The sequence below is a fragment of the Larimichthys crocea genome, chromosome XII (genome assembly GCF_000972845.2).
Source record: "Larimichthys crocea isolate SSNF chromosome XII, L_crocea_2.0, whole genome shotgun sequence".
NCBI classification, from domain to species: Eukaryota; Metazoa; Chordata; class Actinopteri; family Sciaenidae; genus Larimichthys; species Larimichthys crocea.
The window spans coordinates 18,521,229-18,547,781 of NC_040022.1; the positions used below are offsets into that span (position 1 = coordinate 18,521,229).

Genomic DNA, 26,553 nt, shown 5'->3' on the forward strand with positions numbered 1-26,553 from the left:
TCTTAATATCATTGTTTGCGAGGGTGTTTCTGTATGCGTGGCACGCCTTGAACTTTATTACATTTCGATAACTTTATACGTGTGTGTGTGTGTCTTCATTCTCCCAAGCTAGCACCTCTGCTCTATTGGGCAGACCATAGCTCAGCAGGGGGCCTTCACTTCAATTTGCCATCGTTTGTCACCATTTGTTCATCCTGACAAACAAAATGTTGGCCCTCGGCCCCCTCCTCCTCCCATTTGGCCACAGTCACACATGGGATCAGCTGCTTTGCTCTTCTCATGGCTCTATTTTAGCGGGATTCCTTTCTTTTCTTACTGAATAATTCCACTCTTGCATTGCTAGGCGGGGCGGACATGTACTTAAAATAGTTTCCCCCGTCTAATTACCTCATTTCATCTGACATTAATATTGTAGCATGTTACTGTTGCATTATTGATGGTGTGTTTGTCTTGGTGTATGAGATGTTAATTAAAAGATAAACTGGAGCTGTGGCTGCATGACAGTTTCTTTCTCCGGGAGTCTGCAGGCTTACAGAGATTTCTTTTCTCTGACCCTGTCTTCTTGTCTATTGTTGATGCAGTCAGATGTCTCTTCCAGCCTCGGCTTCATTGTGTACTTAAATATCTCCATTACAGCCCCCTTAGATTTCAGTGTAATTACATAATGCACTTTAAAGCCAGTTTTATGACAAATTCTAGCTGGACAGACTTCATGCACGAGCGGCCAGCTAGGTTGAGCACTGATGAATGAGGTTGAGATACTCCAGGCAGATATGAGCCCCTGCATGGCAGGCATGGCAACCTTCTCCATGGTCAGATAGCCGATGCTGATTTCCTGCCTCATATCACTCGCTTGCATCTTTAGCTGGTGTAGCAGAGAAACTAAAACATGTTAAATTGCTCCCCGGCTCCATAAAAACACAGGAAGGTCAGACAGTTAAAGAGCTTTCCGAGCCTTCTTGGGAGAGTAAAGCTCCTCTTTGGATGGCTAGCAAATGGACAGGCAATAAACTTTAGGTGACTTTACGGTGTTAGCGAGGAGTGATTGCAGTCGGGGATTTTGTTTCACTCTCTTCCTCCTCTTCCTCCTCCACTCCTCTCTGATGTTGTGTGTCGTAAGGTTTTAGCTGCGAGTTGTGAGATGAACTGACAGATGACCGTACCATTAGGCTGAGTGGCTGGCTGTGTTTTCTGGTCAATGAGGCCACGGTGACAAATAAGTTGGCAAAGATTTAGACAAGAGGCTCCTTGGTATCAAGGCCCAGGCTGCTTCCTTTCAGCCCCAATGAGGGACGAAGAACAGATGTCTGGTTTAAAGCCACACAGTTTCTCTTGAGCTGTAATTTTTGCCTTGTTTGAAGTGAGCCCCGAGGCATATCTCATTTTCAGCTCTTGTACCAAATCATATGCATACCTTTTTGAAAAACTCTCATTACGTGAAATGAAGAGTGTCAGATATGGAGGAAGCTATTAAGGAAGAGCAGCGAGCCCAGTGGTCTGTCATAATTGGAGACACTAGTGCTGAGATGAGCTTTATATTACCAACGTCGGAGTAAATACTGACCTTGCTGTTTCCATGTTTGTGGCCCTGAGGGCATTTTTAGTCTCTGGTTGTGATTCATACAAAAGTAATGCTAAAACATAAATTCAGTCTCAGAGAAGAAGAGAGGGCTAATATTTTGGCTTGTGCCCACAAAGAACAAAAACATATATTGATCAATAAAAGGATTTATGCATAAAAATCTCAACATGGGATAAGTCTGGTTATACATTTTTGTTATTGTCAACAAATCCAAAACAGGATCCGACTAACAAGTATTGCCTGTGTAGCTAATACAGCCTGATGCAGTATTATTCCACTGTGCCACAAACCTCTGCTGCTGTTCAAAGACTATTAAAATCGTGTGTGTACCAAATTTCATGGAAATACAAGGTTGTTGGAATATGTCATTAAAAAAATAAAAATGTCAACACTATGGTGGTGCTAGAGGAAACATCAAGGGGTCCTCAAAAACTAGAAAATACAACTATATATCTGTGACATACACTGAGCGGCCACTTCATTAGATACACTTGTACAATCTGAGCCAATACAACAACTCTGCCATAAATTCTACTGTAACAAAGCTTGTTTCAGTGTTTGTTGTCACTGTCAGAGAGGTTTTAATTTAACTCATTTTTACTATTGAGGTTGTAGTTTGCAGTAGTATATTATATTGAGAGATGTTCCTAATATTTTATTTATTATAACCCTCCATTTCCAAGTATGCAGAGCCAAGAAACTGGCGAAAGATGCAAACAGGCCCCAGTGTTGGGTTTGTCCTTTCTGGGCTACTGTAGAAACATTCAGTACGGTGGACTCTGTAGATGATGACTCCTCCCTCTGTGGATATAAAAGTCTCATTCTAAACAACATACTGATGTTTTATTATGTAACTCCTAAAATCGTACACACACTGGTCCTTCAGTGTATCCTAGCATTTAGAAATCCTGCAGATAAAAGCAGTAGGTGATCATTTATCTGTCTGTGAGCCATCGTTTGATATTGAGTCCTCCACTTTGAAAACTAAATTATTGATTTAAATGGCTGCAGTAAAAGCTCATCAGCAAATTCGTTTTAATTGACAGGAACATGCTGATACTTTCATCACTCCTCAGTTGATTTATGTTTAAGGCTGATTTTATTGGCATTGAAACTAACCCAGGGGTACTAACGTGAAATGATCTCACTTTCACTCCCCCCCCCGCCCCCCTTCCAACACGGGATTGAATGTGGTTCTTCTGGTTGAAGGTCTGTCTCTTTTACACCACACTGCTGCCACAACATCCATGTGTCATCAATCTGATGCAAGTCGATGTAATATTGATTTTTTTTTTTTAAAGACAATAGAAACAATTCCTAAAAATCAGCACTCAAGTGTTCATGTTAATGTAAGATTTTCGTTGTAACCAATATTATTTTCAGTTTTGTATAATCTGTGAATACTAACATTTGTTGGTGTCTGTGTTAAACAGGCTTTTTTTTGACTGAGAAGTGCAATCAGTGACTATCATATAAAACACTTGAAAGATGAATTAACTGAAGCGTTCTAACCTTCATTTCATAACCATCCACCATTTTATAATCAAATCGCTTTCATCAAGAGCTCATCTAGTTGTTGCAAACTATGTTAATGTGTTAAAATGAGCAGAGGATCCACCAGTGTGGTTGCAATCAGCACAGACTTTGGAAAGTAATGGGAAGGCACAGCAGAGGAAAAACAAGGCGATTATGAGTCAGCACCAGGAAAAAAAAAACTCCTCCTAATTAAATCAAGTGTGCCCTTCACTTCACTAAACTTCCATATCTTGTTTTGATCACCGAGACGCTTCTGGTAACCTACGTGGGACATTTTGAAAAATAAAGTCCCAATTTTAGGCTCCCAGAATTCGATTAATCTCTGGTTCTTGCTGGTTTTATCAGCATCCTCAAATGGAAATCACTCAAGCAAAATGTGTGTGTGTTTCATACGGGCCGGAGGTCGACTCTTCTTAGACCTCTACCTGCCAACTGCAGCTAGAAGAGAGACTTCAAATAGAAGCTTAACCACCGTATTTCCAAAAGGCTTAAAAACAGCTTCATCTAACTTGTTTTCACTCCTTTATATGCAGGGAAGGAAACACTAGATCGGTGTACATGTTACTGTAGGCATATAATACATCACATTACAGAAGATTATTAAACGTCAATGTTAAAATATTATTAAAGGACATTTAATGAGAGTTCTGTCCTCTACCAGGCTGTCTATGAGGAGTTTGTCCATAATGAAGCATACACACTGAATGTAAAATAAGCTATAATAAGAACTTGTTTGTTCTGAATCAGGATCTCAGTACAGAATACAAGAACAACTGTTGGGTCACCAGATTGTGAGCAACCCCTCAGGCTAGTGTTTATCTTTTTATTTGGTAATAATGCAGTTATATCTGTTGCTAAGTCATTCATAAATATTCATGAGTTCAACACTTCCCTCAGGTCTTAAGTTATTATTAATAAAGGGTTTTTAATCATCTTTACTGAATGAATTTGAGTTAAAGTCACAACCTGGCAAACCAAATGATTAGACAGGTTTGTATTCATTATTATGTATAAGAGCTGTACATCATTCTTTACCGTAAAGGACAAATTTAGATTTAGTGGCATCTAGCGGTGTAGCTGCTGTTGGCCCTCTGTGGAAACACTGCAGTGCAACATGGCGGACACCGTGGACTTCTGTAGACGGTATCAAAAATATGACAAGTCTTACTTTCAGGTGATTATCCTAAATGGACCTTTAATACACATGTGCACACACACGTTGTAGTTCGCGAGTTTCTGTTTCTCTGCTGGATTGTTTACACCAAAGGTCTGGTCTAAATCAGATTACAGAGTCTGAATTCCTGCCAGCTCTCTGATGTCCAGTACACGGCAAGGACATGAAAACTCTTTGAAAACATAATTTAATTTTTTTCTCCATACCTTATGGAAATACTGGGGCTATTTTACTCCACTGAGTCTAACTCTGTAAAAAAAAGAAAAAGAAAAAAAGGAATACCTTGCAGCCTATCATCGAACATGTCATTCAGACTGACCATCACAAACAAGCTTTGCTCACAAAGAAAAGCATCAGTCAGTGCAACGTGCAAATAATTCATCTTTCACAGTTAAGTAAGTTTAATTATATTAATCAAGACAGCTTTTAAGTTTAAGTTGAATGACCTCTTATGAAAATAAAGTAGATTATATAACGTAAACATGTCATACATTATAATGTTTTATAAAATATTATGCAGTTTCGGAGAAGTGATTGGATTAACCATTTGACCTTACTCAAGATGTCAGCAGCTGCGTGACGTGTGCAAAATAAGGATGAATATTAAAAAGATGACTCTTTACAGAGTTTTCAATGTATTCGAGGCATTTTTATAACTTTTTCCTGACCTAATGTGCATGCCAAACAGATTATTCTGTTTGTCACAAAATTTTTATTGAATTGAGAACTCACTAAGTGAGTCTGAAGGGACACGTGAAGCTCCGTGCAGACGGACGACAACGCAAAATAACAACTGTGACACAAATATAATGATTGCAATTATCATGATCATTCTGTGTGACATGTGAGAGCATCTGTGTGTAACAACAACATGAAAACATCTGTCAGTTTAGCATCTATAACACAATGAAAGACAGGCATCGCATGAATATAAACACACTGAGTGGAACCTGCTATAACAAAGCGGACTGACAGATTGGTGTTGAGTATAAAGGATATGAGTCCTCCCTCTGCACTTAACATGACAAACTCATTGTATTTAACAGTTTCTGCTTTGCCTTTTGGCTGTATAGTTTATTTTTGTGGAAATTTACATTTCCATTAGGAGAGCGAAAAAGCCCATTTACATGTTTTAGTAAAGTCAAGTTTCAAGTTTGTTGTGTGTGTTCATTTGGCTGCAGCCGCTGAGTCAGTCTGGCTGAGATCCTGAAATCATATTTACTGGCTGACGGTTCTTTACTGAACCAAATGTAGAATGATGCAGCAAAAACAATGTCTTTGTATTATCCACAGTCCACAGTGCGATGCCATATCTTGATTTCAACATAACTTTTAGGTGTAAATCATATAAATTAGAGATTTGTTAGTGCTGCTACAACACTTTGCAGGACAACATGTTCAGCCAAGAACAAGTCCTGAAGTCCTTCTTCTTCATGCTGAATCTCCCATCATGTCCCGACTTTTCATTATCCTTACAAATCTCCCAGTGTGCTAACAAGCCGCTACGCTCAGTGAGCGAACAGACGGAGCTCAGGGGGGAGAAGAGGATCAGAGAGACTTGGAGCTCTTGGGTTGGTGTGTGCTCAGAGATTCACATCTCTCCCCCCCCCCTTACATACAGCTGGGGCTCAATTACTGTCCATTTTTACTAATTAAGTACACTCTGCCTGAATCACTGGTGCAAAAACTAACGTTGTTTGTGAAATCATATGCTGTATCCGGCATTGCTGCCCCTGAGGCAGGCTGGAGGCCCTTCTACTGTACATTATCTTTCCCCTTATTTTTTTCCTTTCTCTCATCGTGTATTCGGAGACGAAGACAGCAAATGAAGCATTCCCACTGGTTTTCTATAGCTAGTAAGTCCTTTTTTTCTTGTCTTGTTGACACAAAGTCCTACTTGCAAGAAGTGCAGTTTGAAACAAATTAGGGAACAGTGTTGATATTTAATTTGTTGTCTTATGCGATCCTGCCCTTTTTTTCCCCCCTCTCTCTCTCTCTCTTTTTTTTTTAAAGCCCTCCATGTCGAGCATTTATTTCTTGCATGACATCCATAACTGTAACACCGTGCTAAAGCTCAGCTAAAGGCATGGTAGTGGAGCTTTGTGCATATTTTCCTAACAATGTGGAGCAGAGTAAGCTTGGCGCAGCAGATAAATCCTAAAGGACTTGAAGAAGAGACCCACAGTCACAGACATTTACAGTGTGAAAATACCCTCACTGGTGTCTGAAGTTAACACTTTGTAGTATGATATGTGTTAAATTGCTACCACAGAGAGAATTGAGTCCCGAGACCGACAATCTCTACACACCATCTGCGTATGGTATTAATTTCCCAGACAAGACGACGGTCCTTCTGCAAAAGGGTCAGACTTTTCCAAAATGATCTGTCAACCCCTTCATCCCCTGTCGCACTCTTATCAATGCTGCACACTTCCCTATCCACTGTTGCCATGGTTACGGTTTGGCAGGGATGAGTGGTATCAAAAGCGCTCTGGAGTTTAGCGAAGACTCCTCTCCACACTTACCTCTGTTATGTTGCTCTAATCCCATCCTTTTGATCTTCTTTTGATGGAGACATTAAACCTGGAGGAATTCAGCATGTACCTTAAAAACCTTACGCTACTGTTTGACTGGATGAGACGCCGATTCTCTGCGGACTGATGCTCTGGTCCGGCTGGGCTGCTCTCTTTCAGCTAACAGATACCACCTCATTATCTGCAGTCTACAGATAGGAAACCTCTAGCAGTCAGGAGCACAGCTTTCTTCTACTCCACTCTTTGAAGCGAAAACAATGAACTGCAAAATTTCCAGTTTGACAAACACTTTAAAAAGCACGACTCTTTGTGACAAATTAGGACTTTTAAAATACTCTGAAGGCTTTGGGAAATTAAAAGCCTGACATCTAGATTTAAACCAGACAAAGAGTCTGCAGCCATCTAAGCAGCTCTGTGAGGCTGAACTTGAACACAGCAGTGCTTTGGGTTTGTGCTACTATCTGAATGTGCTCATGCAAATTACTCACTATAGAGTCAACTACTGTGAGGTGAGTGAAGGAGTTATTCTGGATGCAGCCTGTTCACCATCTTAGTTTGGCAGGTTAGCATGTTAACAGTTATTTTATCATATTTGGTCATAAAATAAGTGACAAATTGAAATTTTGACCCGATGATGGAACCAAATGAAAAGTTAAGGAATCACAAAAGTTGTTACAGTTAATCTTGAGTGAAACACTTTGACTGTTTGTGTGAAATTTCATGAGAGAAATTTCAGAGATTTCATGCAAACCAAAAATGGAAAAGTCATTAAGGTTAGTGGTTTATCCTCTTGTAATACATTAAACAGTGGTGAGATGTTTCAGTACGACAACCATCCATAGCTAACAAGTTGTGAAATGTAAACTTAGTACTATTTTCTATTACTGAATTATACTCCACTACATTTATTTTGTTGTTATTATTACTTGTTGTTATGCTTCATTTTTATATTATTATATTACTGTTTCTACTTAAAGGTCCAATGAAAGGGCTTTATTTACACAATATGGCATCCATATCCTGTAACCTCGTCTTACTAAAGGCTCACGTCCCGACCAGGGCGCTACGCTCCGCTCATACAAACCGTCTAGTTGTACCCTCGCCTCTTGCAAAGCAAGGTCACTCTAAACTCTTCTCTGTGGTTGTCCCCAAATGGATCCCTTTCTACCTTTAAAAAACCTGTAAAAACCTTTCTGTTTCGAGACTGCTCCCCTGCCTAACAAAACTAACAAAACTAACACTTACTCTGTGCTCCTTTACACCTTTGTCAGCTTATGTCCTCCTCTGTAAGTCGCTTTGGATAAAAGCATCTGCTAAATGCAATGTAATGTAACCACTCATTCCTTTCAGGGTTGCGGGGGCAGAAGCATAGGGCGAGAGGGGAGGTACACGGTACACAAGTCGCCAGTTCATCACAGGGCACATAGAGGCAAACAACCATTCACACTCACATTCACACCTACGGTCAATTTGGAGTCACCAGTTAATGGAGAGAACCCACGCGGACATGGGCTTTGAACAAGGAACCTTTACCCCCGTGCCGCCCCCAGAAATGGAATATAATATGCCGATGTACTATGTGTTCATGAGTGTATAATTACTTGAAAATAAGAATGATTGTATTTTGTTACCTTAGAATGAATCCACAGACAACGCTGGTCTTCTAAACACTGACTAAACACTGGCTCGAGATACGGGTGAGGCGACGTTGGCTACACACTGGCCCTTTAAGTAAAGATCTGAACACTTCTATCACCAACTAAAACTGATAGCACTCCAGTATCAAGATAAAACCCCTCGGTCTCTATATCTGCCGCCAGACTCGGTGTGACGGAGTGATGAGAAGATGTGTATGAGTACATCCCACAAATATTTCCTCACTCTTGCTTCTTTCCGTCATCCTGCACCCCGTAGCCCTCTGTAAGATACATCAATATCACTGACAGATGGTTGAAACACAGCAAGAGTGAGAAGAAAAAAACCAAAAACACACACACACATATACAGTACGACTATTTATTCTATGTGTGCATCCTCATCTTGTTTCATTTAAGGCCAAAGAATCTCCATTTCTGCTTGTGTTAATGCTAAAGAGGCTCTGATTCCTGAATATTCATCCACTGACGCTGCAAACTGCACCGGCTGATATAAACTATAGCAAGACATTAGAGTCAATGCCATCTTAACAAATTCACTTTCACCTGTCACATTAGTGCTAACAACTGACGTTTAACGTTGAGGGAAGTGCATGATGCAATGTGACACATACACGTGCAAGCGCACACACACACACACACACACACACACACACACACACACACACACACACACCGCAGACATGCAGCTAAGCCTTAATAAGAGGATTTGATTTTGAATGTATCAACATGCGCAGACATGTTTTGTGTGGCTATTTGTCAGCAGCGGGTATAAAAAGTTGACTGTGTGACTTGTTGTTGTGAATATGCCGGAGTTTATATGGTCTGCATGATGAATAGCTAGTGTCAGGTGTTACCATGGGGATGATTACTTGAAAGCAGCCAAGGTAGTATAAGCATTTGGGATTTCTAGCCAACCCATCAAATGCTTGGCAGGCCATTTATTTCAAATATACAGGTAGTTTCAGGCGATAAGAATCTGCCTGTGTGTGTGTGTGTGTGTTTGTGTCTCTTTGTCATATAGACAAAAAGAGATCACGCTACATTTCATTCAAACAGCCTCTTCCCATTTAATTACAAACGTTCGTTGACACATATCACTGTCAACATCAGCGCCGTTGACCCCGGTAACAGGACGAGACAGTGCGACATGCCGGCTCGGCGCTGCTCTCAGCTCGGACGACGAGGAAGTGTTTTTGTTGCTTGTCTCTCCTCATCTTTCCAGCGAACTGTAAAGCCCTCCACATGTAGACGAGAGTCCCTGAAGCCAGTCAGCCAGCCTTCTCGCTCACGGCCTTGTTGCTAACACGCTCCACAGGCCACAACAAAAGGGGCTCTGAAAACAACCTCTCCAAATTTTGACTGGCAGCCTGGCGGTGCGATTCGCCCCGATGCTTCACACGGATACTTTGCAGATTTAGAAAGATAGGAGTTAAGCTCAGAATCCACAATCCCTTTGGTCTTCTTTTCTTTTCTTTCCCAATTTGGGACATCTGCTCTGAGACCACGGCATCACCCCCCCACCACCACGTTTACTCAAAAGCCTAAAGTCTGTCTCTTCCTGCTTTTCTCAATCCGTGGCCTTTCCCCTCCCCTGGTGGGGATTTGTGATTCAAACTGGGTTGAGGGACCTAAACCCCTCTATCTCATCAGCAAACATACAAATGCATAATCTGTTCATTCTTTCGAACCCATTCATATGCATGCTAATGATCTCTGTTGGCCCCCTCTTTTCACCAAGGGCTCACTGCTTTGGTGCTTTGAAACACATCCTGGCAGTCAGATGTGGTCTTTTAGAAGCTGGATCGGGCTTTATTTTGTTCTATTTTTACAGTGTACACAATGGACAATGTCACAGTGTTTCTTGATTTCTTTTTTGACCTCATGGCAACATGACAGTGCAATCATGGCCTCCTGCTCAAACACAAAACCACCACACACAGCTCAGCTTTGAAATGCCACATCCTCGTGCTGTCAGAGTCACGATTAGTAGGCGCTAATTAGAGAGAAGTTCTAGTTTTTATTGAAAAGTGGCATATGTAAGAATGTGAAGCAATTTAATGTATTAATCACTTTTAATTGCCAGATGGGTGTAAATCTAAAATGAGACCTTCCTCAGCTGCTTATAACAACTTGTGGACTCACTTTTATGCGAAGGACTTCAAAGGATGTGACACTTATATGTGTTTCTGAGTAGAGGTCCTTCCGGGTCCAAAAATGAATGCCCAAACCCCAAAAAGACAAGTAAATGTACTAGCTGAAACTGAACCAGGCCTGTTAGTAGATTTCTACCCTGTGCTTGGCCGTGACACATATATTCCATCCTCCAGGCCAAGAAAGTGGTAAAATACATCCAGGTTTTCTATTTTCCCTCAGATGATAACAAACGCAAATTATTTAGAATGGGCTTTGCAGTTTTGTTGCATGTACCATAATAAAGATCCAAAATAGAGATTCCAAATCTAATGTTAGCTTTACTAACTTGCTATTATCTGAGATGAATCGGACCTCTGCTGTCTGACACTTCACCTCCTGTGCTGGGGCATATAGCGCTGGAGGCCGTGTCACTAGGTTGCAGTCATAGACCGTATAAAGAATAGATGTGGTATCCGTGACGTCACCCACAGGTTTCTGAAGAGCACTTGTGAAACTAAGAGTGCGCTGGCTCTGGCTGTCGCCATCTCGGCAGTTCTGCCTCTGCCAGGCTATTTTAAGAATGGGCAAGGTCGTGGATCATCGGTGGACCTGAGGCAGGCTGAATGACGACTAGGTGCTCAAACAAACCGAATGTGATGGCAAGTGGCCATGCTATTAATTAATGCACAACTTTAAGCCTTCATATAATTTTAACATGTGAGTTATATATAAATTCAGACTCAGTACAGTTGTCATAAACGGGGAGCTATAGAGACCAAAACCGTTTTGTACCAGGCTGTAAACATGGAGATTGGTTCGTTCTGTAGCCAGCCTCACGTGGGCGTTTGAGGAACTGCGGTTTTTGTCACTAACTCATTGGCTTCACTTCACGGCCTCGGAGGTTGGTTGCAACTGGCTGACTAACCTTTGATTTGCTTGCTGTGTAATGTTAGTTGCCTATTTAGACAAACAGTGTTGATTTTAGCCAACAATAAATGATGTAATGGTATGATGTAAGGCAAGGGCAGCCAACTAACTAGCTGTCACATAAGCTAAGCTGGAGTTGGTTGGCTGCGAGTTGTCTGTACGCTGTGGGTCTGGCAGACAGGGTGATTTGCAAACAGCAAGCTATTTAGTATCATGGAGCCAATGGTCCAAATCAACTATAGGAACAATACAGGTAATACGATTCTAAATATGATTTTAATTAAGTTTCCAGCATTCAGTTGTGTATGTCACGTCATTGTTTTGGCTGAGATGGCAGTTCACTTAACACCCACAATGACATAAAGATTTTCTGCAAGTTCCACACTTTAAATATTTGTGTGCATTTGTGTTTAGTAGTGAGTAATGAAGAGTGACACTGCTGTCATGTCTGTAATTGCCTCTGTCCAAAGGTAATCTATCTATCAGAATCTATCAAAGCTCACTAATTAACATGCTTTATCTAATGAGTATATAACAGTGGTGCAAAGTAATAAAGCACGGTACTTAATTCCATCTTATGCTTTATACTTTATACTTCTCCTTCTTTCAAGATGAAATATAATCAACAAATAAACTGTGATGTATTGATAAAGAGTCAGCCGCCAGCATAAAGTAGTTAAAATTAACCACATTTTACCAGCTCAAACATGGAAGTGATGTACACAAAATACACCAATAATTATATCCAAATGTATAATATATGTTATTTGAAACACTGACATTTTGAATGCAGTATTTTAGTATTCTGTACAAATATGTGACATTGCTACTTTACTGAAATAAAACAGTATTTCTGCCATCACTGGTAAGAATAGCGCCTTTTTATGGAGGGTTTTGTGCCAGAATATTACTTTTTTTAATTATAGAGATATATGGAGTGAACCACTTGACATACTATTGGGCTCTGCTCCAAGGCTGGATTTTTAATTATTAGTGTTGTGACAAATGTCAATGGGATTTTGAATGAGGTTTTCGTACTTCGGGAACCCAAAAGTTGCTGTTCTCTCTATTTCTTAACCTAGATTGGTTGCCAGGCAACCAACAAAGACTCCAGAAAGTTACTGGTCCCAGCCAAGAGGTCTGGTACGTAAAAGGGTAAATTGTCATTTTTACACTTTTGGTTTTGTTTGGAAGTGAAATAACGATCAGGATCAGGCTGTGTCCCCCTGTTTCCAATCTTTTTGCTAAACTAACAGCCAACAGCCATTTTTCTAATGCACAGCATCCCGTCCTTCAAACCCAACAGAGTACTGACACCCATTAATCAATGGCCGGGGCTTCAGAAGCCATTTAATGGATCACACACTGCAGAGATGGAGCCACAGACAGGCAGAGGTGGGGAGGCCTCTCTGAGCACAAAGTGCACTGTCATGCTAATCATCAGTCCCTGCATCACTGAAGCCTTTCATGAGGAATGTGCTGGGAGGCATTATTTACCATCACAGACGTGTGTGTGCGTGTTTGTGCGTAGTGTTTTCTGTATTGCAGACTTTTTAATTAAATGTGAACAAATCATTTGAGGGGAAAATTGAGTATTTCTGTAATGAGATGTTTTGCAGCTCCCCATTTATATTTTTCATTAGACGTGATGCTGCAGCAACGATTACAGTTGCATTTAATGCCAGCTGCTCAAATGTTCAGATATAATACATGAAGACCGGGGTTAGGGAGTAACGGATTATCTTTAACAAGATTACAATAATCTGGTTATAAGAAATGTTAAATGTAATCCATTAATTTGGATTAAAAAGAAGAATGCCTCTCTAACTTTGCTTTATTCTGAATTATAGATTTATTGTAAAATCATGAGAAAACTGGGTAATTACATTCTCGAAAGGTTCTTAATTGTTCATTGGTGTCTGTGAATATGAAGATGTCTGTTAGTAACAGATTACATGTTTGAATTCATTTTTAAGAGTCAAATGCAGTATTTAAGGTTTTATACGATGTGGTCGGAGTGATCTTGTAAGCATTGACTTTCAGTCTAAATCTAATTCTGATGCATCTGATCAAAATAAAAAAAAATAAAAACACAACATTTTGAAGCTAAAACTGTCATATATATTTAATGCACCACATACAGTGTTGTCTCAGCATTACTGCAGCTATCTTGTCTACACGCACTGCTTCCTTCATTTTCTTTCCTTTCCTCGACGAGACTCTGCTGTACAGTATCTCAGAATGTTTAATTAAAATACAGCATTTTACATAAAAATTATTGCTGAAAAGACTTTGATTTACATTTGTGCTTGCGGTGCAGAGATGCAGAAATTCCTCTGCATTGAGAGTGAAGAGAGAAAAAAAAAGGGAGAGACGGTGCCGCGTTGTTAAAAAGCCTGATATTTTTGTGTCTCTCCTCACAGTTTCGGCTTAGTGCTGCATGTGCTTCACCATAAAGAGGGTAGTTTTCCATTGATGAGCCGGCGCAGGCAGCTTCAGCACCAGCAGCAGCAAATCACTACTCTGTTAAAAGGCCCTGATGCGTAGCAAACTCTCCTGCCAAGCCTCCTCGCTCCAAATCTGCCTGCTTGCAGACCCCCTGTAATTGGAGGCATTAAACTTGCTTTGGACAGGATGGCAAATGAGAGCTTTGAGCTTGGAAGAGAACTGGCTGGTGCATTCAGAAGGGGTACACAAGTAGATGCAGCTAAATCTGACAAATCACTGCCAATCCAGCAGATCTCTCTGTGGGTGAGTGTGTATAGTTTGAAAATGCATGTGTGTAGTGCGCCTATGTGTTCTGTTTTTTTGACGTGTTTCCTGTCTTGGCTGCATGATTATGTACATCCAGTATAACAGCCGAGCTGCTGTTAATCTTGCAGTAATCGTGAGGATCACTCTGGCAATGTAGGGATTTGACGTTGAACCGCAGACTGCCCTCACTCACTGACGAGTGACCGGCAGCCATGAAATAAAAACTGTCTGTCATCCTGCCATCACTTCCTCAGTTTTCTCTCCACCAGGCGTGCTCATTAAAATGTCTGTGAGAAGCTGTCGCAACTGATTTCTCATCACTTAATGGCCTGTAATACGATAATGAGATATTTTCCTTTAGGTTTGCTGCCATTTTGCATCATCTTTAAGATGCAGCAGTGTAAAAAATATTAGATTCCAGCACAGCTGAGATGGAGGGTTGTGAATGTTTTCACGGGTGAGTGGTAAGCCAGAGTGGCCCTGCAATGCTGGAAACGCTTCAAATGTTTCCTGGTAGGATGCAAAATCTCACTCTTGACTTTGTGTCAGATCTCAAATTGGATGGAAGCAAACACGTTTGAAATGGGCTCGTGTTTTAGAGCTTGATTAAAAGCTGGACACACTTCAAAGTAAAAACACACAGCTCTTTACTTGAAGACTTCCTCGTCAGCAGGCTTGTACGGACACTGTCCTTCAAGGTCGAGCATCTCTACACATCTTTCTTTCAACGGAAATAGCAGCTATAACACCACAAAGCATTTATCTGCTATCTAGCTTTGACATGCGATAAATGCCACGCTTTGTGAAATTACCCTCAGCGTCTGCACGGGCCTGTATGACACATTTAGATCTGTGTGCCTTGTGCGGTGACCTGGCATGTGTGTACATCCTAGGAGAGCAGCGGAGATGATTAAAGAACATGCAGAAAACACGACACCACCTCCCTATGGTGGCTGATCATGCAGCTGCTGTCTGAGCAGCGAGTCAGAAACGGGGTAAGTATGACCCACCATCCCCTCCTCTCAGTCAGTAAAAACACAAGGTGACAGCTTCACTCATCTGCACTGGTATGGAGAGAGATCCGGTTTGTGTCCTGGCCGACAGATTAAAGCCAAACAACACTGACATTTGGTGTGAAGCCAGATTAACTTTGCCTCCCTGAAGCCTCTCTGGCAGCAACAGGGACTGAAATCCCTCAGAATAGTCCTGTGGTCTCCCTAATTGGCGAACGGCATGGACCGGCCTTTGATTAACCTTAAATCTTAACGAGTCCATCCGAAGCTGCTGTGATATTCCAACTGAGGAGGTGAAACACACTTGCTATTCCCTCTTCTCATCCCTCAGCTGGATAAGAGACCTGGAACTTCAGCCTGGTGAACCCGGCGTGAAATCAAAGAGAATACCAGAGATCAGTTTAATAATTTATTTGCATATGATTATCGTAAAAATACTGAAAGAGAAATGCTTATTTTTGTTCTAGTTTTCTGGCATTTTTTTTTGTTTTTTTTTTACAATCTAATACACCTTTAATTGCACAGGAGAAAGTCTGCCCTAACAGACACACATTTTCTGCTTTCATTGTGACATATAGTTTCAGATATGCAATGACCATTAAACTGTAATTTCTCCATTTGTTTGCTCCTCAACAATAAACAAACAAGCATATAAACGAGGGTCGTAGAGAGGCCAAAATCAGGTCAGAGAGTTGTAATTGCTGAGCTGACTGGTCTAATAGAAATATAGTATTATATACAGGCAGTTGTTTTAAGATAGAAACTGCGCTGACAGCTGGCGTGCTGAAGAAAACACATGTCAAGGAGAAATGAACCAATGAGTGATTTGTTCTACATCAACGTTTGTAGGTCAGGTCAATATTAAGGTCACAAAGCTATTATGTGGATAGTGACCTTTTTAATTCCAACTGATCCGCAACACATTTGCCAAAGAAAAATATACAACACAGCACTATCACGGGCGCTCGTCAGTTTAGAATATTCTGTCTGAGCGGAACATTTCCTCCTCGTTTGCACTCATTCATATCTGTCTGGTTTGTTAATGAAAAAACAAAAACAAGCATTGTAATACAAAAGTTAAGCCCCGGTACTAAAAAAAAACAAAAAACACCTCTTTGCAATCATAGTAATAATAACTTAGCATTCAAAACAATGCGTATATGAATCAAATAAGGTTAAGAAAAACATGGACGTTAAAGTCCATGCAGCAAAAATGCCACCAAAGCAAACAGTTAGTGTGGAACTTTACTTTTTCTCATGGACAAGTTTCCACTTTGGCATGCACATGACGTGTCCCGCACAGTGTCAGTTACATCTCTCCTTTGACAGAAAGAGACGGTGTGAAGACTCGGATGCTTTGTACAGATTTGTAACACGTATATATCTCCCAGTACATGTGGAAGACGGTATTTAAAGAGGAAGCAGATGACAAGTGTGTTTGTTTTTTTTTTCTCGTTTCCAAAAGAAAAACAACAAAATAAAAGAGAAAAATAAAAAAACAGAGTTGGTTGGGTTAAAGAAAAAAAGCAATTGGATTGAAGGTCTACAGATGTCTACAGAAGAGTTTGTTTTAAGCAAATGCTTGCTTTATCTTGGCACGGTTGTATCATCTAGACACTGAATCCTCTCTCGAGATCCTTGTGAAGAAGGTGAAGAGAAGGAGAGTCTGATTCCCAACCAACTGAAAACACATGCAGACATGCAAACACAACCTGAGATGGGGGACAATAGGAAGTTTGGCTTTATGTCACAAATCCACAAGTGTCAAGTAATGAACACACACACTGCAATGGAAAGTTCTCTTTAAACGGACATTAAATCTCCAGGCGGAAAGAAATCTCCAAAACGGTCCCCTTTTCCTTACGTAGCCGGAGCATCCTTCTTTTGTTTTCTTCTTTTTCTTATTTTACATCAGGCTCTCTTCGGGTCAGAGTTTTTAGGTAGTTTTTTTATTCATTCTGTATCCTCCACTTTGCAGCAGCTCACACTCTGATGGGGAGAGTTTGGCTCATCTGTTGCCGAACGATTTCCTGACTGCTGTCCGGACTCTTCCTGTTGTGTCCCGGCAGCGTCCCTCCGAGCCGCAGCAGGTCCCTGCCAACACAAAGCCACACAGGTCAGAAGCGGGTTCGCAGCCACTTTAAACAAAAGATACAGCTCATTATTACTCCACTAAGTGCTTTCTTTGCAGGCGGATAAAGGTCTAATCCATCTTAGTGTTGCTGTAGCTAAATTCTGCATCTATATGCACCCAAGACCACGTGGTTAGAAACAATAAGAATACAGAACGCAGGGAATATGCCCAAATGTGCTGATCTAGAGCTTCATCTGCGATAAGTCCAACTCAAATGCCAAGCCAAATCTATTCATCACATTTCCAGTTTTAATAAAAGTTCAATATGTTTCTCAGCTATCTGGGAAAGAGCCCTGCAGCCTCCGAGTGTCCTTTGTTCCTCAGCCCGTGTCCTTGTTTTTAAGGCTCTTCTCGTGGCTGAAGATACTATCCAGATAGCGCTGCATCTCATATCCTCTCTCTTCCTCCGCTATCTGCCCCGACATCGCTGAGCAGCCAATGGCAGGTGAGCAGTAGTGAGCTTTCAGCGCCCCAGACGCACCCGCAAACACAGGAGACGCTCTCTAAATCATGCTCTGACAACATGATCCTTTCTCTCTCCTCCCCTTCCGTCTATCTCTCTCGCTGTTGCATACAGATGAGGCCATAAATTAATCATTGGCATGTCATCTGCACACAGTGACACGTAGCATAACAAGAGCACACACATACACACACACACACACACATATCCCTTTCTTATTCGCCCATCACAGCATTGGGCGCGCCCTCCCCTGATGCATTAAAAAGCTCATTAGCAACCTAATTAAACACATTCCTCTCTTTTAGCTTCTCCTCAATCTCCCTTATTACTCACACTTCATCACCTCCTGCTTTTCCACATCAGCAGCTCTGGCTGCTGTCTGTCCTATCACCTACATTCCAGCATCCAGCCAAGTATAGGGGGAATTAAACCGAGGTCAGCCATTACATTTCCACACACAATTAGCTTCACTGAGCCAAAATTCTGGCATTGGAATCGCCCTTGGGGCTTGGTGTTAGTGTGAAACTGCGAGCCAAGGAGCTGGCACAAGACCTGGATACTGTATGTATGAATTCTGCCTTTTGTGCCTGTCTTCCGACAGGAGACTATCACGCAGTCAGAGCCACAGAGTTAAGGATGTGCGCTTGATTCATTATACATCACTACAGAGCTGAGGATCTTGCATCTACACCGGCACTAATCATACTGTTGACTGGATGCCAGGCTAACAAAATTCAGAACAAACACGTCAGTAAAAATGGCTAGACAAACACTGTGCTCAAAACAAAGCTGAAAAACAACTCGTCAACGGGAGGACAGCTACCTATGAATAAGTCAACTTCTACACTTCCAAAGGAAGTGTCGGAGGAAAACAGGCAGATGTCTGTCTGGCAGCAAAAACCCCTTCAGCTCAAAGACAAATCATCCCAAATCAACCGAAAGCATAAAACAAACCAAATCCAACAAGCATGAACCTCGTTGTGCTTCTCTTTAGGCTAGCCATATTTTTTTTCCGTCTGTGACATCTTATTCCAACAACCCAGAGGCACAGCACTGCTTGTCTCTGCACCAGAAAGGAGTCTTCATCCTGCACTTCACAGCCATCACATACAGTACAGGAGAAAATTTCACACAAGGTGAAAGAGGGAATTGCATCACCCCCCCCTTTTTTTTTTGTGTTACCGCTATTCTGCCGTTATTGTAGAAAAACCCTCAAAAGTGTTTTGTGCTTATATGGAAAACCCTGAAGAATAATGCATACATTTTCAACAAAGGTTGGCTACAGTAGCTGCCAAGTCAGCCAACAGCACAACAAAGCTACAACAACACAGCCACTTCATGATAAAAGTTCCTGCAAATGTGTTATCAAATGTTAGAACATTTCTCCTATGAACATTTACTGTAAACTCTTCACAGTCATCCTTCTATACATAGTCTCTAAACACAGAGATTTTTTTTTGTGCCGCAGCTACTTAGAAAGTAAATTCAGCAGGTTTGTCTGAAAAGTTGCTAAATCTCTCAACAAACTTGCCAAGGTGGCAACAGTGAAGTGCGATGTAACACATTTCCAAAAGCAAACACTTTCAATCCACCTTGAAACTTCTCCCCATTCACTTCAATGTAAGACTTTCAGAACAGTGTCTTTAATTAAAGGCTTCTTCTGTTCCTGGAGATGGACTCACCCTGAGTAGGTGCTGGTCACCACCTTGAGGCTGGCGGCGTTGCGGAGCAACTTGTCCAGGGTGCTGACGATGCGTGAGAACTTGGGCCTCAGGTTTCTCTCCTTCATCCAGCACTCGAGCATCAGCTGGTGCAGCACCATGGGACAGTCCATAGGCGGGGGCAGCCTGTAGTCCTGTTCTACTGCCGTCATCACCTGAGGGACGGAAATGTTTAGACTTGTTTAGAATGCTTGTGTAGGATTCAGTGGCATTTAGCGACGTAGTTGCGAGTTGCAAGCCTCTTGTTTCACGCACTCCTTCCTAGCGTGAAGGAGACAGTATGGTGGCCACGAAATGTGCAGAAAACGTGAAAGGCCATATCTATTGCCACTGTTTGGCTGTCAATTCTGGGCTACGGCAGAAATATGGTGGTTCAACATGGCCGACATGATGTTGGTAGATATGTAAGGTTTATTCCAAGGCAACAAAAATATAACAGTTTTTATTTTCAGGTGATTAGAATCTAATGAAAGCGTTGTCATGCATATTACATTCAATTTCTGTCATATTCGGTAAACAGCGCTCCCTAAATCTGACACACTGGACCTTTAAGGCATCACTAAAGTAATTACAGTTTATCCTCTGGGGACCTTGAGTATCTGTAGCCAATTTCACAGCAATTTCAAGCTATTTTACTTCAAATCACAAATATGAACCTTGTGAGGGCTCAAGATGAAATGTCAGTGGATCACCAGTCTTCAATCAGTCATCCACTGGGGACCATGAACATCTGTATGACATTGTACAACAAACTAATCCAATAACTGTAAAGATACACAGAGCTGCTGTTACCATGTCTAAAAACTATACATTTGAAAGATCATTCAATTTCACATTTACTGAGCAAAATATCGACCCAGAAAATCTTGTACCCGAGGACTTAATTGAACTCCATGTGGTGCTTTGACAAAATGTTAACCTGTGGCTCTGACTCATTTGTATTGTGCTCACTGTGTTTGGCCTCTGTTAGTGCGGTGTAAGAATGCAGTCACTGTATTACGTCCTACATTAGAGTTTCTGGGCTCATGCTGTCACACATTCTAATCTTCCTTTCGCTATTTTTTTTTTTTTTACAAAACTATAAAAACAATCTTCTTCAAGGACTCTCCAAAGTTGTCACTTCAAAACTGCCATGATTGATAGGAGAGACAATAAGTGGAGGATGAAAACGTTCGCTCATTGATTTGATTTCGCCTAGCAACTGCATTTCCCTCCATAAACTCTGTATGGGTTTTAACTCCCCACAACAATAAAAAATTGCCATTTGGGAACAATAAAACATTTCTGCTGCACTCCTCTTCTCCTGCTGCTTGTCCTTTGATTTTTATGCCGTGTTTCTAGCCGGCGAGCACCTCTGTTTATATCTCATATTTGTTGACTCTGTTGCTTATTGAGCGATGACTGTGGCATAAAGGCTATTGGGAACAATAGAGGACCTCTACTTTGATGCTTTCATTACTGCATGTGGGTTTTGTTATGAAAGTTATACATACATTACTGGCATCTTTCATTCCGACTCCAAACCTCGTTTTTTTTTTTTTCTTTATTGCTATCAGCGTTACAACTCTCTTTTTGAAGCACAATACAGAGCAGATATTCCTTGGAGAATAAACTGGAGGTGTACACATTACTTCAGTACTTTGTTCAGGGAGGAGGAACCAAGAGATTTTTCTTTCTTTGCTGTGAGCTCACTGGTGTAGTTACGATGTCTGTGCAGTCCAGATAGCCTACAGGTAACAACGCTTGTAAAAAAAAAAAAAAAAGCCTTTTCCTGAGTATGTCTTTGTGTGTGTGTGTGTGTGTGTGTGTGTGTGCGTGTGTGTGTCTGTGTTGTGTGTGTGTGTGTGTGTGTGTGCGTGTGTGTGTCTGTGTGAGAGGCTTTGCAGTATGGATTTGAGGGTGGGCAGGCTAGGGCTGTAAATAAGGTGGTAAAAACTAGAACACAGGCACACAGCTGCACCAGCATCTGCAATGAGGAGATAAAGACAGCAGAACAGGCCCAGGTCCAACATGTCACGCTGGAAATCAAAGCGCCAATAGCTCAGAGAAACTCTCAGCCGGTCCTAAACTTAGACATAAAACTCCCTGCTTGTGCATTTGGTCTATGGATGTGTTTTGTAACATGAGACTGTTGAGCCAACTCACATCCTGGTTGCTCATGTCCCAGTATGGCCTCTCTCCGTAGGACACCACCTCCCACATGACGATACCGTAACTCCAGACATCACTTGCAGAGGTAAACTTTCTGAAGGCGATGGCCTCTGGTGACGTCCACCGGATGGGAATCTTTCCTCCCTGTTTACACACACACACACACACACACACACACACACACAGAAGGGGATGGCATTAACACCCAGTCCTTTAACAACACACATATGCAGAAGCTAATGCAAATTTCACAGACGGTCTCACACGCTCACGCAAATATTGGCACACATGAACGGTTGCACATGCGTCCATATGCACACGTGAAACAAGTGATAGGGATCAAATTAACAAGCTCAATTAAACATGCACAGTGTACAAACACACACACACACACAATACTGACCAGGGAGCTTGTGTAAGTGGGGTCACACACACAATACTGACCAGGGAGCTTGTGTAAGTGGGGTCAGCGGATGTGTCATCCAGAAAGCGTGACAGGCCAAAGTCAGAGACCTTGCAGACCAAGTTGCTGTTGACCAGGATATTCCGGGCAGCCAGGTCTCGGTGGACGTAGTTCATGTCAGATAGGTACTTCATCCCTGCAGCGATGCCACGCAACATCCCGACCAGCTGCGTCATCGTGAAGCGCCCGTCGTTCAGCTACAGAAACAAAGTCAGAGATGGAGTGGGAGGAAAGGGAGGAAGAGAGGGAGGGAGGTTAATTGAACAAGCAGGAAAACCAAAGAGAAAAATAGACAGTGTTGAAACAGACGATAAGGAAGAGAAGAGGAGATAAGGAGAAAGAGAAAGCGCCAGAGAAAGCCGATCAGTCACTGAGGCCACGTAAACATGACATCTGTCATAATGCTTCATGGCTGCTCCTGACAGTCACTGACAGCTGACCTTTTCCTGCGTGCTGTCCAATTAGCTGATTAATTAGACTCTTTACTGTCATACTGAACCCATTAAGGCTCAATATTGATTCCACACAAAAAACAAAAATGGGAGCTGCGACGCTGAAATCAAAACCAGACAACTGCTGATATTTTTCAACAGCCACAAACTAGTTGCAGGTACAGGCAGTGCACGCTCGTTAACACAAAGCTTTGTTTGCGTTCGGTTTGCTCGTCAACATTAAAGCAAAATGTACCCGTCAACTGAATTAGAATAGCATGTTGCTCAAAGCCTATTTTCCCCATTTGAAAGTCCTTGTTTTGCAGATTTTTTTGCCCTTTCATGTTAACATTTGAGAGGCATGAAACAAATCTGAGATTATGGCTCTCAGGGTTTAATTTACAATTCTCCACGTCCCCGAAGCGTGACGCAGCGGGATAAACTCAAGATTGTAATCAATCAGCACTCCAACCTGTGAAGGCTCAAGAGACTTCACGTGTATGAATTGACACTAATCGATGGTATGTCAATACACAATTAACTGATATGAAAAAAAACAAATGAATGTTCTGAAACTACGCTGTGAGATTTTTCTGAGATGAGCTGAATATTTCATAGAAGCAGAATTTAGAGGGAGAAAAAAAAAAACATTTTCAACATAATCAATCCCTTCTTTGACTCCACAGTGAGAAAGCAAAGAACACAAGACGTAACATGACAAAACCATAAACATTCTGCTTTGTAGTCTGCACACTCCAATGAAGCCTGACAGCAAAACAAGCCAGGATGGATGGATGTGTAAACAGCCCTGATTCATAGCAGGCTTTCATAGGCACGGTGGCGCGTACGCACAAGTGTGTGTGCGTGTGTGTGTGTTATTTCTGTTTATCTGTAATGCTTCTATATGTGCATATGTTATGTGTGTGCATATGTGTGTGTGTGTGTCTCTGGGGAGTTGGAGTATGAACTCTCATGAGACACACATGGACAGTTTGTGCATGTGAGTTAACTGTATAGTGTCCTCGTTAGAGCAGAACTCAGAGTTCCTCTGAGTCACAGGCGGTGTGACACCGGCGGCGGGAGAGCGGGGGTGAGGACAGCAGCACAGGCCGTGGAGAGCTTTTTTGTGTTATTTATCGGACAGCTGACTGAGAGGAGTGGGTGAGAAGGAGGGAAGTGGCTCAGGCTGGACTCTCAGATGTAGGGCTGCAGCTAATGATTGTTTTTCATTATCGATCAGTCCATTTACTTCTTCTTTTTTTTATTATAAATAATTGTCTGGTCTATAAAATGTCAGAAAAATTGTGAGTATTATCCATTACAATGTCTAAGAGCCCATGGTGACGCCTTCAACAGGGAATTAATTGGCAATTATATGATAATTGATTCATCATTTAAGTCACTTTTCAGCTTTTCAGATGTGATGATTTATTACTTTTGTATGATAATAAAACTGTCAGTGGGAGAAAACAAGTAATTTCAAGATGCCACCTCGGGCTCTCGCAGCCTGTGATGAGAATATTTCTGACATCTCATAAACAAAATGATGAACTAATTATTGGGAAAAATAACTGGCAGATTAATCGATTGCTCAATTAAATTCGAAACCTTTATTTGAGCCTCAGGAACAATCGTTAGTTGCAGCTATTTCAAATCGCTTGCTTTGTCTGAGCAACAATAAAACCACAAAGACATTCACTTTATTAATTAAATGTCCAGTGTCTCAGAGGGTTGTGTTTACAAAATATAATCTTCATAACTCTGTTATAATTAGTGTATAATCACCTGAAAATAAGTATTGTTATATTTTGTTACTTTAGAATGAGTCTTTCAAATCTACAGAGACCACAGGTCCTCTTTCCGCCATGTTTCTACAGTAGCTCTACTGTAGATAGGGACTATCGCTGCCACCATAGTATCCCCTTAACGCTAAGAAGGAGAGGGTGAAACAAGGGGGGTGCAACTTGCAACTAAACCACTAGATGCCAAAATGGATCAAAATGTGTCAGTATAGTTGCTGGTTGCAACTCCCTTGCCTCACCCTCTCCTTCCTAGTCTAAGAAGCTATGGTGGACACGAAACACATAAAATAGATGAAATGTGTGGAAAAACGTGAACCACATGAAACTTGAAAAACTATCCTGAATAGTCTTTATTTATATATTCAATAAATTGATTCTTTTTGCAGCATTCTTGTTGCGCTGCATATTTAGACAAGATTAAACATGTGAGAAATTATAAATATTATACATTTCATAAATGTTTATATTTATGAAATTAGGATATTGAAAAAAGCACCTACTACAAGATACACTGAGAAATTGACTTATTGTAAATTATAGGGGTAGTTATTATTATTATGAAATGTACGGATAATTATTTTCCATTTAATTGATTAATCATTGAGTCTAAATTTAAAATCATTTAAACTAAATTTGAAATTTGTACCACCAAGTATTGAAAACTGTCAAGAATCAGTTCAGAATTTTGCCATACTAGGTACAAGAATCTGAGTCAAATGGTTGTGGAGAATAAAATGAAATATTGTGGCAAGCAGTGCGGGATGAGAGCCAGCTTTCAGAGATGTCAACCGTTTAATGACATTCAACAAAACAAGAACTCAAAAACTCCATATATTGAAGGTCTCTGTGATTATATATGTTAACAGTTACTTACTACAGTAATATGTGAATATATTTCTGTTTATTGTTCATTAGGCCTAAAACTGACATGTTGACTGTGGCGGTGCCGTTATTTTTTCTTTCTAAAAACACCAATCACAGCCAAAATCAAATTAGTTATCCCATTGCCACCCAAAGCAATGGTCTTTCTGGGTGAGGTCGCAAACATCAATCTGATTATTCTGGGGTGTTCTGACTCTACTACTCTATGCAAACAGTCACTTGCATATTGCTTAGGGATAAACCGCTTTCGGAGCCGGGAGCAAAGCATCGATTCACCAAAAGCATTAAGTAACCTCATCCAGCCTAACAGTTACAGTAAGTAGACTTCTTCACAGTGCAGCCATGCAAGAAAACACATTTTGTCGAATGTAAATGACATTTAATGGCCCCCGCGTAGCTGGAAATGTGCTGTGTGACACCTCATTTCTCATCCTGCCTTTGTTCAGCATTTTGTGTAGGTGGTGGTCTGAACCGAAAACTCTGATCAGTAATGTATTCCGCTGTCGTACAAAGAGTCTCTAATACACTGAAGCAAACCTATCCAAAGGTCTGCTGTGTGACAGTTTTCCGCCAGGAGTTTGAGCATTGGAAAGCCTGTCAGCATCAGTCAGTCACGTCAAGCAGAGACACTATGCCTGTCTCCAGGCGTTATATTGCACATTTAATCTCTATCACTCAGCAAGCTAGCGCCTCGGGGTGTTTTACAGAGAGTAAAACATTCTGATAACCCAGAGGTGTCGTGAATGACTGTCTGTGTGTGTGTGTTCCTCCCAGCTTTGATACAAACAGAAAGTAATCTTCTCTGTCAGAGGTGTTGCGGCATGCACCTCCCGCCAAGCTTACCCTGAGGAAGGAATCGAGCGCACCGTTCTCCATGAATTCGGTGATGATGAGGACGGGGCAGCTCCGCGTCAGGACACCCTCCAGCCGGATCACGTTGGGGTGGTCAAACTGGCCCATGATTGACGCCTCGGCTAGGAAGTCCCGCCTCTGCCGCTCGGTGTAGCCAGCTTTCAGCGTCTTAATTGCCACGACCATCTCCCTGCGTCCGGCCTGCTTGAGACGCCCGCGGCACACCTCGCCAAATTCCCCTGGATTGAGAGAAGGAGGTGGGGGGTAAGGGAGGAAGGGGTGAGGGTGATGGGGGAGAGGGGTTGAGTGAGCAGAGGAAAGAAGAAGGGGGGGGGGGGACGTT

At 41.6% G+C, this 26,553-nt stretch overlaps 1 protein-coding gene across 1 annotated transcript in view; it reads right to left on the bottom strand.

Moving 5' to 3' along the window:
- Positions 1 to 17,015: 17,015 nt before the first annotated feature.
- Positions 17,016 to 26,553, bottom strand: part of ephb3a (eph receptor B3a) — a 31,115-nt gene continuing 21,577 nt past the window's right edge. Inside the window, exons 11-15 of the mRNA XM_019273335.2 lie at positions 26,202 to 26,449; positions 22,225 to 22,440; positions 21,775 to 21,924; positions 19,591 to 19,784; positions 17,016 to 17,405 (exon numbers count right to left, since the gene is read on the bottom strand). Coding sequence (XP_019128880.1) covers positions 17,294 to 17,405; positions 19,591 to 19,784; positions 21,775 to 21,924; positions 22,225 to 22,440; positions 26,202 to 26,449 — 920 coding nt within the window. The 3' untranslated portion in view covers positions 17,016 to 17,293. The remainder of the gene's footprint in view (positions 17,406 to 19,590; positions 19,785 to 21,774; positions 21,925 to 22,224; positions 22,441 to 26,201; positions 26,450 to 26,553) is intronic.